General features: G+C 53.4%; 1 protein-coding gene across 15 annotated transcripts in view; it reads right to left on the reverse strand.

The window, feature by feature from the left end:
- PAX2 (paired box 2) overlaps positions 1-10,562 on the reverse strand; it is an 81,271-nt gene extending 70,709 nt beyond the window's left edge. For 11 of the 15 annotated variants that reach the window (XM_015866839.2, XM_015866833.2, XM_015866836.2 and 8 more), the window contains exons 1-3: positions 10,231-10,562; positions 6,661-6,829; positions 5,560-5,757 (exon numbers count right to left, since the gene is read on the reverse strand). In XM_015866839.2, the coding sequence (XP_015722325.1) occupies positions 5,560-5,757; positions 6,661-6,829; positions 10,231-10,273 (410 nt within the window). In that variant the 5' untranslated portion in view covers positions 10,274-10,562. The remainder of the gene's footprint in view (positions 1-5,559; positions 5,758-6,660; positions 6,830-10,230) is intronic. The other 4 variants (XM_015866838.2, XM_015866832.2, XM_015866842.2 and 1 more) reach the window with 1 other exon arrangement.
- Positions 10,563-12,404: the final 1,842 nt, after the last annotated feature.

A 12,404-nucleotide genomic window follows, 5' to 3' on the forward strand; every position in this document is an offset into this window, starting at 1 on the left:
AATGGACCTCCATATCAGGAGGTGCCTTCTGCTACCATTTGAATGTTTCCTTTCTTATTTCCCTCCCTTCGTTCCTGGCTATTCTGCTTTGTTTAAACGTGAATAATTTGTTTCCTGTTGGATGGACTGTGCCCTTCAGATGACTATATTGTTCTCACTATTCCGTCATTGCTTGGCCAGACCACTTATATTTTCTCCTCTTTTCTCCCAAAGCCAAATGAGTTTTTTCACATAATAGTGATTCTGGTAAATGAGGTTTAGCTCTATAAGGTTCGTTCACCCAGCGCTGAAGTGCAGCTACCTCTATGACAGGAAGCAGCAATCATTCACTGGATGCAAAAGCTTGGAAATGTTTAACTCCGACAAAAATCAACCTTTTTGTGCATCTTGACAAAAAGGAAGGGCTGGGATGGTTGATGACAAAGGGACTGGTGTGGTTCTGCACTTCGAGGTTCACAGAACAGGGAGCTGAAAAAGTTCCCATTACGGTCACTTCTCACAACCTGCCTCTGTTGAGCTATCTGTGTAATATGAAAATTAGAAAAAAATACGACCAGCTTATTGTAGTTACCACCATACAACCTTCCAGTGGCCAGACATGAGGAATAAGACAAAGAGAAATGCTGCGGGCATTCATTTACTCCTTCAGCTGCAGTAACATTGTCTGTAACCTCTGCTTTATGAGCCTGTCCTTTATTTGCAATGATGAAAAGAAGATAATACCAGGTTGTGTCTGATGGAAAAGAGCCTGAATTTAAAGGACTGCATTCCTTGTAATGAAGCCCTGTGTGACCCAATTGCCTTCATTGCTCAGCTGAATGCAAGTGCCAGTAGAAGCCTTCTACTGAGTGCATGCCCTGCCTCAGGAAATTGAGTTTGTTGGAATCCCAAGGTTCTCTGTGTGAACCAAGGAGGGACAGCCTACAAGAGCTGCTGAACTGTGTTGGTGCTGCCAGACAAGCCCTCTTCACCCTCACTTTGCACCAAGCTGATGTCAGTCAGAGGCTAACCCAGCCTATGTGGCCAGGCTGATCCTTGGCCTCCCCATTGAGCAAACTGACATGCTGCTGCTAAGTGCTGGCGGTGGCCATAGGTCTGTGTGACACACGCACTTGCTGGTCATGAACTGTGCCATTTTCCCAGCTTTCACTGTAGACCATGCTGCTGTCGCTGGTCGGGGTCAGTCTGAACAAGCTGCCATTAGAGGTACTGTGCACTCTTCAGATTTCTCCCTAGCACCATGACCTGTTCTAAAGAATGCCAGATGAGTTCATTGGTAAAGATGGGGAGAGATTCTCAGGGACTTTGGCTGTGATGTCCTTCGGGGGAATTCTAAGCTAGGCTGGTGAAAGTGACTTGGAACACTCTGTTTACATAGCGCTCATTTCTTCCGCATATGACACAGACCATGCCCTAATGCGCCTGCCTTATCCCAGACCTGATGCTTGTCTTTAGACATTACATTTACCTTGCCAAAAGCCTGCTCAATTCTCTTGCCCTCATGTGGGCGAAAACCTCAGCGGATGTAAGAGGACTTTGCTCTGGTTTTGAACCTTTTCCTCTTACACGTTGAGCTGCATGGGATTTTTTAAGAAAAGATAGCACTGTGTTTTACAAAGGTAGCTAAACCACCTCAATTTTCATTTAATAGATGGCAGCACGTCCTCCTAAGGATTCTGAGATCAGCCAGAAAGTTAATGGTAGAACTGGAGAGAGAAACCTGATGCACAGAATTTGTTTCTTTGCTCCGAACTACGGCCCTGCCGATGGCCACAGCGGTTGGCCACGCTTTGAGCATCTCACCACACAAGTGCATTTCACTGCTTGTTATAACCTGAATCAATGTTTCTGTCTCTCCATATGTATTTTTAAAAAGCAATCACTATTGGAGGCTTTAAATAGGAATCATTAGCCGGTTGTTAGATAATGCAACAGAACACATCTTCCCAAACTGCACGTAACACTAGGAACCAACGCACACTCAGTACTTAAGAGAAAATTGAAAAAAAAATCTAAGAGCTCGACCAGGATAATATATCCACTAACTCTCTGCCATGGAGCATTAGCTAGATCTGCTCCCAGGAACCTGGATCGGAAGCACACCCAGGGGGCTGGCTGAACTCTGTAATGCTCTGACTTCGGTATTCTTCGAAAGAAGACCGACAGAGAGTCCTCAGTACTAAGCCCAGCCTCAGCCAAGCAGAAATAGAGGGACAAGTTATGTGTGGTTTGTTCCGCTCTGCTTTTGTCTCTAACAGAAGCAGAAAACAGGGCTTACCGCCCCGGCATCCATTGCACTGCTTTTTGCACAACCGTGATGTGCTCAGTCCTGTTCCCACTAAGATACGTTGTCTAACTGAAAACATTTTTCAAGGATGACTATTTTTCCATGAAACTATGTCCTTAGGTTAACTGTGCATGCTGCAAAACTGAGCAAAAATTCCCATTGGTGTCTGCAGCCAAGGTAGGAGGCACCACTTACAGCAGGTTGTGTGTGAGCCAGACTGAAATATTCTAACCGGGTGACTGAAGATAACGTGGTTAATAGTCATAGGATAGATGGAAAAGTTCTTGTGGGAAGTCGGGCGCTTGAGGGATTTGATGTGAACATTAAATGCTGACCAAAGAATTAAGAACTTCTGTCACTTCTCAGTTACATGCACTGTTTGTGTGCAAGTTTACACAGATACGTGTATGTATGTGTGCGTGTGCTTGCATACACAGCAAGGTTATCATGCAATGCACTAAATGGGAGCAGGGAAGCTCCCGATGTAGAGATGACTGTTCTATCTCCTTCCTGCCAGCTCTGGTGTGGTTTGTGCACTGAATGTACAGATGATTATTTTTTGTTGTACTACCTATTTTACCATAATTACAACAAGACTACTGCGCAGCAGAGTAAGGTTTTTTTCCTGAATCTTGAGGAGATCATTAACACACAGCTTTTGCTCTGGTTTGTACCTTGCATTTACCTGCATTCGTTTGGAGTGAACACATTTCAGGTGAAGCTCAGTACTGAGCTACAGGCACCCCAAATGCGTCCTGATAGTGCCAGTGCAATGCCGACGGATCGGCGCAATGTGGGCACGTACAATGCATGTACCACAAAACATAATTAATGGGAAGTAAGTTAAAAATGAATGTTTGGTGTAGACTTTAAAAGTGGGATTGAAATAGCACTGTTTTGTAGTCTTTCTCCTGAAAGACTTAGTTCATGCTAGACTAGTGCTGAGGATGGCAGAAAATAAAATGGAATCAAAGCATTTTTGGAAAAGCCTCTAATAACCCAAGGTGCTGTTGTCTGCATACAAGGAGATCCCTGTTCTGAAGTGCAGTATTTGCAGCCTTTCTACGAACGGAGATAACTTTTCCTGTACAGACCCCGCCGGTGGTCTCGGGTGCCAGGCAGCTCACAGACAGCTCTTACAAGCTCTGGACATTGCGCCCATGACATTTTCACTTTGTAAGCTCCATATTTTGAGAAAATACAAAAATACATTGCTAGCAAGTTGGTTTTAAAACTGCCACCTATCCATGGCGGCTCAGGGGTTGGAGTGTTAGACGAGGTTCATGACCGTACAGTGGGTAAGAGAAGCACAATGTGCCATTACAGAGCATTTATCCTGTTCTCTAGGTTGACTTGGACCATAGAGGATAGAAAAGATGTGTGTTTGCCTTGCTCATGTGTTATGCAGAGCCGTAGAAGCCTCTGCAGAGATGGAGTTTGCGCTGCCCGCAGCCACAGCACTGGGCCCTCCCTTGCTGCCATTTCCTTTCCTATTGTGGTTCTTCCCAGCCCACGGTGCCATCCTTGTCTTGCATGGACCCTCAAGTTCTGTGACCTGCACTTATACCTTGGTGGCTCCACACTCAGATGCCATCAGAGTACAAATCAAATATGGTGGGTTGCAGCTGAGCCTCTCCAATAGAACAACACTTGGCAGTTACAAAGCCCTCATCCTTTTCAAAGCATTTTACAGACACTATTCAGCCAATACCTGTCCCTCCTCCAATCTGCATCCCTAGGCTGAGGAAACTGAGGCACTCGCCCGCGCCCTGCCCTACACTGGCTGCACAGCTGAGAGCAGCACTTGGTCCTCAGCCTCCTCGCTGGGTCTCTGCGGCCCCGCACGGCACTGAGTGCAGCAGGCAGGAGATTTGGCGCACAGGGTCCCCAGTTAGCGGCACACCCAAGCCAGCAGAGGGGCATGCCAAGCCCGCTGCCCCCAGCCCCAGCTGTCCCTAAGCTCCTCTTTACCTCGGTCCCTTTCAGGGACAGCGCGCGTCCTTCCGCACCGCCCGTACGAGGTGTCTGAATGTCAAACTGTTATTATTTCAGTACCTGACTGAGAGAGGAGCAGAGACCTGGAGGTTTTTTAGGAGGGTGTATAATTAGCCGATCAGTATTATGTTACCCTGTTCATAACTTAATAACCATTTTAATACAGATGGCACACACAGGGATAATTTCCTAGGGTAGCCTAGCAGTATATTACAGAGACAGTGTGTCTGAGGGAATCTTCCTTAGCCAAGGTACATTCCAGCAGCTAATTCTACCTGCTGTTTTCAAGATGATTTGGGATAATTCCATATCATTTGCAAAATATTAAAACCCATTTATATAGGATGCCAGATTTAGAAATGCGCAGCCTGAGTTATTAGACATATTTTGATAGATCTGCCACGTAAAGCGCGACACAAAAAATACCGCTGTGTTTTCCCCGCTATTTATTTTTTTCCTCCCTTGCTATAAATACACCAGATTTAAAAAAAAAATCTGGCTAAACTCGCTGTATATCAAGAGGACAAATATACTGACGTGTGCAATTTTATCTATGTAGGCACGAGGAAAGTCCGCGTGCACATCTACGTACACCCTGTGTGCTTTTATTGCAATGGGAGCTCTGTATATTTGGGGTTGCGCGCAGAATTTCACATCCTTATACCCGGTGGGCTTTGGTGCCCATGTAAGCGCCCTTTGCCAGCACCCCTGTGCCCTTGTGTTTCTGCAGGCACACTCGAAGTCCATGCAGATGCACTGCACTACACTGGGGATGACTGCTGTGCCCGCAACAGTGTTCCCGAAGCGTGTGGCGCATTCGTACGCACAGTGGGCAAACATCCGAGCACCTCGCAGTGGATTAATACGTGACCCTGAGCACTGCGGGCCGTTTCCACCCGTATCTATCATTTTCTGCCTGTCACACCGTTACTTTCCTCACCCCGAGCCCCACCGACGTCAGCGGCACCCTGCAGCAGGGAACGGGCGGGACACACGCGCTGCCGCGGGCCACCCCGGGACCGTGCGGTGCTGCGACCGGCCGGGAGCGGGGCTAGGGAGCGCCGGGCGCCCGAGGCTGGCAGCTCCGTTCCGAGCCTCGCTGCCGCCGGGGCCTCTCTCCCAGGAGAGCCTCTCGCAGCCCGGATCGAGCGGGCCCGGCTCGGCGCGCGGCTAGTCCCGAAACGCCCGGGGGGCTGCAGGGGGAAGGACGGGGAGGGCAGCGCTGCGCGGGGCTCTGGGGCCGGGGGGAGACGAGCGGGCCGCGGACTCGCCCTTACCTGTTTATGGAGGAGACGCTGGGGACCGTGTCGTTGTCGCAGATGCCCTCGGCCAGTAGCCTGTCCCGAATCTCCCAAGCGAACATGGTGGGGTTTTGTCTCTTGTATTCGGCGATTTTATCCACTACTTTGGGGGTCGCTACTTTGGGCTTGGAGCCGCCGATCACGCCGGGCTTGATGCTCCCCGTCTCGTAATACCTGAGCGCAGAGCACGGAGGTCAGCACCCCGCAGCGCTCCGCGCCCACCGGGCTCTGTGCCCCAGGGTGCGGGCCGCGGGTTGCGGGGCCGCCGCCCGTCGCCAGAGCTCTTCCCTGGTCACTATTTTCCTTCTTTTTTTTTTTTTTCCCCTTTTTTTTTTTTTTTCCTTTTTTTTTTTTTTTTTTTTTTTTTTTTATGAGTGTGTTTTTGAGGCGCGAGCAGCGCTGCCTCATTTGCTGCCTTCCCTCCGTGCTCTTACACACGCCTTTCAGGCCCGGGCACCGGCAAACAAACCGGAGACACCCTCCCGAGCGCGGGGCCGTGCCGTGCCGTGCCGTGCCGTGCCGTGCCGTGGGCAGAGCAGCGCGGCAGAGCGGTCCGTACCCCCCCCCGACCCCCTGCCTGCAGCCCCGCACGGCCCCGCAGCGCACCCCGGCAGCGCCTCTCTCCGCATTCCGCGCTCGTGGCCCCGCGGTTCGGCCCCGGGATTCCGCGCACCGCATTTGGTGGCAGAGATTTATTTCCTCGCCCTGATGTTTATTTATTTACCCGTGCATTTGCTAAGGCCGCCTACGGATCGGTGTGAGTTGGGGTTTTTGTTGACGGGTTTGGGTTTGTTTGTTGTTTTGGTTTTGCTTTTTTTTTTTTTTTTCTTTGTCGCTCATCTATCGTTTTTCTCTTTTTTTTTTTTTTTCTTTCTCTCTTCCCTCCCCCTTTGCCCCCCTTTCCCCCGTCCCTTCTCCCTCCCGCCTCCCCCTCCGCAGCCATTCCTTCCTGCAGCCCCCGGCCCGGCTCATCTTCCCTTTGCGGCGGGGCTCCGCGTGCCGGGGCTGCGGGGAGCGGCTGGAGGCGGCGGGCAGCCGCGGCTCGGGGGCGGGAGAGGGAGCTGGCGCGGTCCTTACCTGCCCAGGATCTTGCTGACACAGCCGTGGCTGACTCGCAGCTGCCTGGAGATGTCGCAGGGTCGCACCCCCTGGTGAGCCAGCTCCACGATCCGCTGCCGGACGACGTCGGGCAGGGGGCGGCCATTCACAAAAACGCCCCCGAGCTGGTTCACACCCCCGTGCCCTGCTGGGGAAAGAGAAATAAAAAAACACAACAACCCACGGACCCCAGAAAGACACCGTTAGTCGGGGGCTCTTTGCCACGCGCGATTCAAAAATCTCCGCTTGCTGCGGGTGCGTGAGGGTGAGGGACTGGGGGAGATGGGGTGGGGAAGAGGGGGAAAAAGGGAGAAAGAGAGATGGGAAGAAATGAGGGAAGGGAAGAGAAGAAAGGATGACAGAGAAAGAAGGAAATAAAAAATTGAGAAAGGTGGAAAGACAGAGGGACAAAAAGGGAGACAGAAAGACAGCGAAATGCAGAAAGAGGAAGAGAAGAAAGAAAGAAAGCGAGAAAGAGAGAAAGAGAAAGAAACAGAGAAAAGGAAGAAAGAAAGAAGGAAGGAAGGAAGGAAGGAAGGAGCAGAGCTGGACGCGAGTCGTGGGGTGGCACATTGCTCGGGGCCCCGTGCATTTCCCGAGCCTCCCGCACAGCCCCGCACGCCGCGTCCCCTCCCCAGCCCGGAACGCAGAGCGGTTCCCCGGGGCCGTTGTCCCCGGGCGAGGACGGGGTGAGTGAGTGCCGGCCCCGGGTGCTGCGAACGGCTCCGCTCCCAAACTCCGGAGCCTCTCGGTGGCCCCGGGCAGCCCCTGCTGCAGTCCCCCCCACTTTCTACTCCGGCGCTTTCCTTCTCCTATTTAATTTGCTTTCCACGATTTTCTATCGCATTGTCAATTACAGTTACCGGCGACCCCGCCCTCCCCCAGCCCGCAGCGTGTCCCCGCACAGTGCGCTGTCTCCGGTTATTTTCGGATGCGCGTTGAAGGGATTCGGGCAGAAAAGGAGAAGGAGGAAGGGACGGATGGACAAGGGAGGGCGAGAGCAGGGATGGCCGTGTGTCCCGCGGCCGGGGCTCGCCTGCGTACGGACCCCTCTCCCCTCGGCTTTCGATCTTTAAAAGAAAAATCATCCAGGAGATATATATATATATATCTGTCATACTCTCACGAATCCTTTTGTTGTTGTTGTTGTTGTTTTGCTTTTGCTTCTTTTTTAATTTCCCCCTTTCTTTCTGTTTTAATACATGGGTTTGTTTTTTGTTTTCTTTTCACCGCACGAATCTACATCAGTGGAAATTAATTCGAGGATAATTCAAACCGCTCCGTGTTTCCCTATTCCTCCCTTTCTGGACAAAACCCCACTCTCCCTCACCCGGGACCACATCGCCGATTTCTCGGCTCGTCTTCCCCCTCATCGAGCAATAACGGGCTGCTTTCCGAGCGTGCACCTGCAACAGCCGCCCGGCTGCACCCGCGCCCCGCTGATAGAGCTGTGCTGCGGCGTCCTCCCTCCCGGCCCTAACCTTGTGCACATCCCCGGCCACGAGATCTTTGTTCGTTCTACACTTTGCTGAAAAATGATCTGTTTGTATTTTCACTGAGGTTTTTTTTTTTTTTTTTTTTTTTTTTTTTTTTTTTTCCCCTCTCCCCCGCTTCTGACACTGACTTATTGGCTCTGAACTTAGTGGAAACTCTCATTGCCCTGCGATCGATCCGAGCCCTCTCGCACAAATAGAGTTTTTTCCGTCTCCCCCCCTTCAGGAGCACCTCGCCCACCCCCACCCCCCCCTCCCCCGCCGCCCCTGCCCCACGGGCTCAGCCGTTCGCTGCGTTCTCGTGTGGCTCTTCGTAAATTAGACGCGGGGTGCGGGGGGGAGGGGGGAGGAAGGAGGAGGGGGAGGATTTTCGTGCCCCCACCGATAGCCGCGGCCGTGCGCCGCGTTCCTTCGTTTGTTCTGAGCCCTTCCGCACATGTTGCCTCTAAAGTTACAGGACAGCAATTTCTTCGGCAACTCCGCGATAAATAATTCAAAGGGCCTTTTAGAACTCACATTACAAAGTATTAAAGGGCAACGGATGCAAAAAAAAAAAAAAAAATTAAAAATTAAAAATTAATAATTCAAATTCTTGCACCGCGGCCGTGTCTCGCCGGAGCGGCGTTCGCTCTCAGCGCTCAGTGCGGGGCTCGGGCCGGGATGCGGGGCGGACATCGCGCACAGAGCGCGGCCGCGCTGCCGTGGCTCGGGCCGGGCCGGGCCGCTCTGCTCCCTGCCTCAGCCCGGAGGGTTCGGCAGCTTTACCGATCCGTACTCCCATACGTCTGGAAATACGGCGCAGGGAACGAATGGAATGTAGAGTTATTATTGTTATTATGGTTATTACGAATTTAATCGGAAGCCCAAATCGTTGCCGAATGCCTCTGAGTTCCCAGCAACGAACGGCTGTGCCGTGGCTGCCGGCTCCCGGCCGCTCCGAGCGCATCGCACCGAAGGCGGAATTGCTGCGGCCGCCGCGGAGCGAAGCAGCGCCGTGCGGGCTGAAGCAGCGTGTAACCGCGGGCCGCTCGGTGCGCTCCTCGGCATTAAATGCCGCATTCGAGGCGATGTGCGCTGGAAATCATTAATTGGAAAGCGGGAGGGCGGCTTCCTACAGCTGTCCTGCCAAGCGTTTTAGGAGCGGGCCGTGACTGGATCTCTGCGCCTTCTCACGGCAAAATGGGATTTGGTAAACTCGGAGCATTTCTAATTTGTGTCTTTTCGGTTTGTTTTTGTGCAGCGGGCAGGGCGTGTCCTCAAAAGTTTCGGTGTCAGAAGTTACAGATCGCTCTCAATTATTCATCTCTTGGCTCGGGATGCTCTCAATCTCGGCTTCGTATTCCTATTTGTTCCTTAATTTAAAGCTCGGAATTATTTTCTCTCCGTGCGGTGAAATATAAACCCCCCAAACATCTCTCTCTATGAGCCCTGGCAGAGGGTCTCTTCGCTTCCCTTCGCCTCCGTTTAGAGAAAGAATGCCTCTCTAAAGTGAAAACACACCGCGCATCCCTTTCCCAGGCAATGCGTTCTAATCGCCCATCGCAGACGCGGTACATGAGCGGGTAGGAGCGGGGCTCTGTGCAGCCCCGAGGCCGCCCGGTTCCCAGCATCACCTCTCCCCGTTTTCCCTCATCTCAGCTTTTAAACGAACCCCACGAACCGGGGCCCGGAGCCGCCACGACCGAACTGTTGTGAGCGTGGAACTGACATCTATTTCCCTATCTGCCACTGACAGCCGAAATCGAAGCCAAACCCCACCAAATCCCGAGGAAAAATAAAATAATCTGATTTCTTATCCACGAAAGGTCGCGGGCTGCCCCTGCTCCGGGCACTGCGATGGAAAGGGACAAAAACAAAAGGAGCGAGGGATAACGCCGCATCCTCCGAGAGCGGCCGGGAGCGGAGCGGGGCTTCTCGGGGCGCCGGGTCCCGGGAGCGCGGGGCGGAGCGGACGGTGCTGCCCGGACACGGACAGGGGGAGCTGGGCAGGGGCTGGAGGGGAGGGACGGAGGGACGGGAGACAGCGCAGCGGAAGGAGCCGGGCTCCAGTACTCACGGTGCATTGCTGAGAAGGGGTCTGCCTTGCAGTGCATATCCATGGGGAGGCAAAGGAAGGGGAAGAAATCGGCTGAAGCCGCCGTGTCGCCTCTAAAACTCAACTTCAAGACTTAGGGGAGAAAAAAATAAGCAAACAAAACAAAACAAAACAAAAAAACAAACAAACAAAAAAAAAAACCCGAAATAACAAATCAAACCAAAGCAAACGAAAGCAAACAAAAATAAAAGCAAAGCGAAAAGCAGACAGAGGGAAAGGAGCGAGGGAGCGGCGCCGGCCGGGCCGGGGAGCGGGGCCGGCGCTTCCCGGGTTGGGCGCTCAGCGGGGGCGGCGGGGGCTCGGGGCTGGCGGCGCCGGGGGGCAGGCGGCGGGCATGGCTGGGGCCCGGGGCCCGGCGGCGGGGAGGGGGCGGGCGGCGCGGCTCCTGCAGCTGCTGCTCGGCTCCGGGGCAGTTCGTAAGTTGGCGCTGGAGTAGCAATCCCCGGGAAAGCGGCGGCCGGGCGCGCCCCTCCTCTCGGCCGGGCGGAAGCTCCGGCGCCCGGCGGACTTGCGCCCGAGTGGGAAGTGCTTGCGAGGAGCCGGGGCCGGAGACTGGAGCCTCCTCTCCCGGTGTGTGTCTCTCTAAAAGCCGCAGCGCCCTCAGCCCCCCGCCCGCCTCCCCGGAGATGGATGACTTGTCAGACAAAGGCAATAGATTCCGACACTCTCTGATTCGCCAGCGCGCCGAGCCGAGCGCGGCGAGGAGGGCCGGGCCGCCGCTCAGAGCGGGGGGGCCGCAGCCGCCGCCGGGACGCGGTGCGGGGGCGGCCCGGTCGCCGCGGGGCCCCGGAGGGCGCAGGGAGGGCGGCCCGGCCCGGCCCGGCCCCGCCGCCTCGCAGAGCTCGGCCTGAGCCGGGATCGCCGCGATAAGCGCCGGGGCTGCTGCTGCTCGCACGGCCCCGCTCGGTGCTTCGGGCTCCTCGATGCTGCTGGAGACTTTGCTCGGGTTGGAGCGGGAAAGGGGGGTCAGTAAGAGTCGGGGCCAGTGGGAACGGAGGGAAAGGATAACAGAGAGGAAGAGAAAGGGAGAAAGAAGGGGATAAAGAAGGAAAGAGGAAAGGAGAAAGAGAGAAGGAGAGGACTAGAAAAGGAGAAGGGAAAACAGGAAAGAAGAGGAAGGAAGGAAAGAAGGAAAAGAAGAAAGAGGGAAGGAAGGAAAAAAGGAAAGAAGGAAGAAGAAGGAAGGAAGGAAGGAAGGAAGGAAGGAAGGAAGGAAGGAAGGAAGGAAGGAAGGAAGGAAGGAAGGAAGGAAGGAAGGAAGGAAGGAAGGAAGGAAGGAAGGAAGGAAGGAAGGAAGGAAGGAAGGAAGGAAGGAAGGAAACTGAAATTAAAGGAGGAAGAAAAACAGTGAAGGATGGGAGGCAAGACCTGCTATCTCTTTGCACCAATAGGTCGAGCTCATTTCACGAGCCGATATGCAACTAAAATAGACGTGGCTGCGACCTAGCAAAGAATAATGATGTTGGTGTTTATGTTGGCACTGGAAAGGTGTCCCTTATTTATTTGATGTTATTCCCAGGGATTCTTTTGTTGTTGTTGTTAATGTTGAGCTAAGGTGGGATTTAAAACTCATTTCACGAGGCGATATGCAACTAAAATAGACGTGGCTGCGACCTAGCAAAGAATAGAGAGAGGGGCAGGAGCGCCTGTGAGGCTGAGGACCAGAGGTGGGAAGACGAGGCAGAAACTGCTGGGAGCTGAATTCGTTTTGCAGCCTGCGGGCTGCTCACCCGTTGAAATACACTTCTCCGTCTCTTTTCCTCCTTCCCCACCCCTCCGCTATCTGCCGCCGAACGGTCCCTTTGTTTTCTGCCCGCTTTAAGTAAAGAATCTCGGAGAGATCTTCATGAAATATTTTCCACCGTCTCATAAATCATGTTGGCACTTCAGCTGATGTTTTCTCTTTCTGTCTCTCCACTCCCGTCTCTTTCCCTCGTGTGCAAAAAGGATGATTTGGAAAAGAAAAACAACAACAACAACAACAAACCGCCGCCAACAAAACCCGGCAACCCCTTTTTGGGCGCCGTGGGGGCTCGATGCAAAGTGAGGCAGCGCTCTTCTCGCCGCGAAGGGCTGAGCCTCAGAGCGGTCTCCTGCAGCCCTCGGGCATATATCTGCGCTCCGGGGCCGTGCCG

Source organism: Coturnix japonica, chromosome 6 (assembly GCF_001577835.2).
Source record: "Coturnix japonica isolate 7356 chromosome 6, Coturnix japonica 2.1, whole genome shotgun sequence".
Lineage (NCBI taxonomy): Eukaryota > Metazoa > Chordata > Aves > Galliformes > Phasianidae > Coturnix > Coturnix japonica.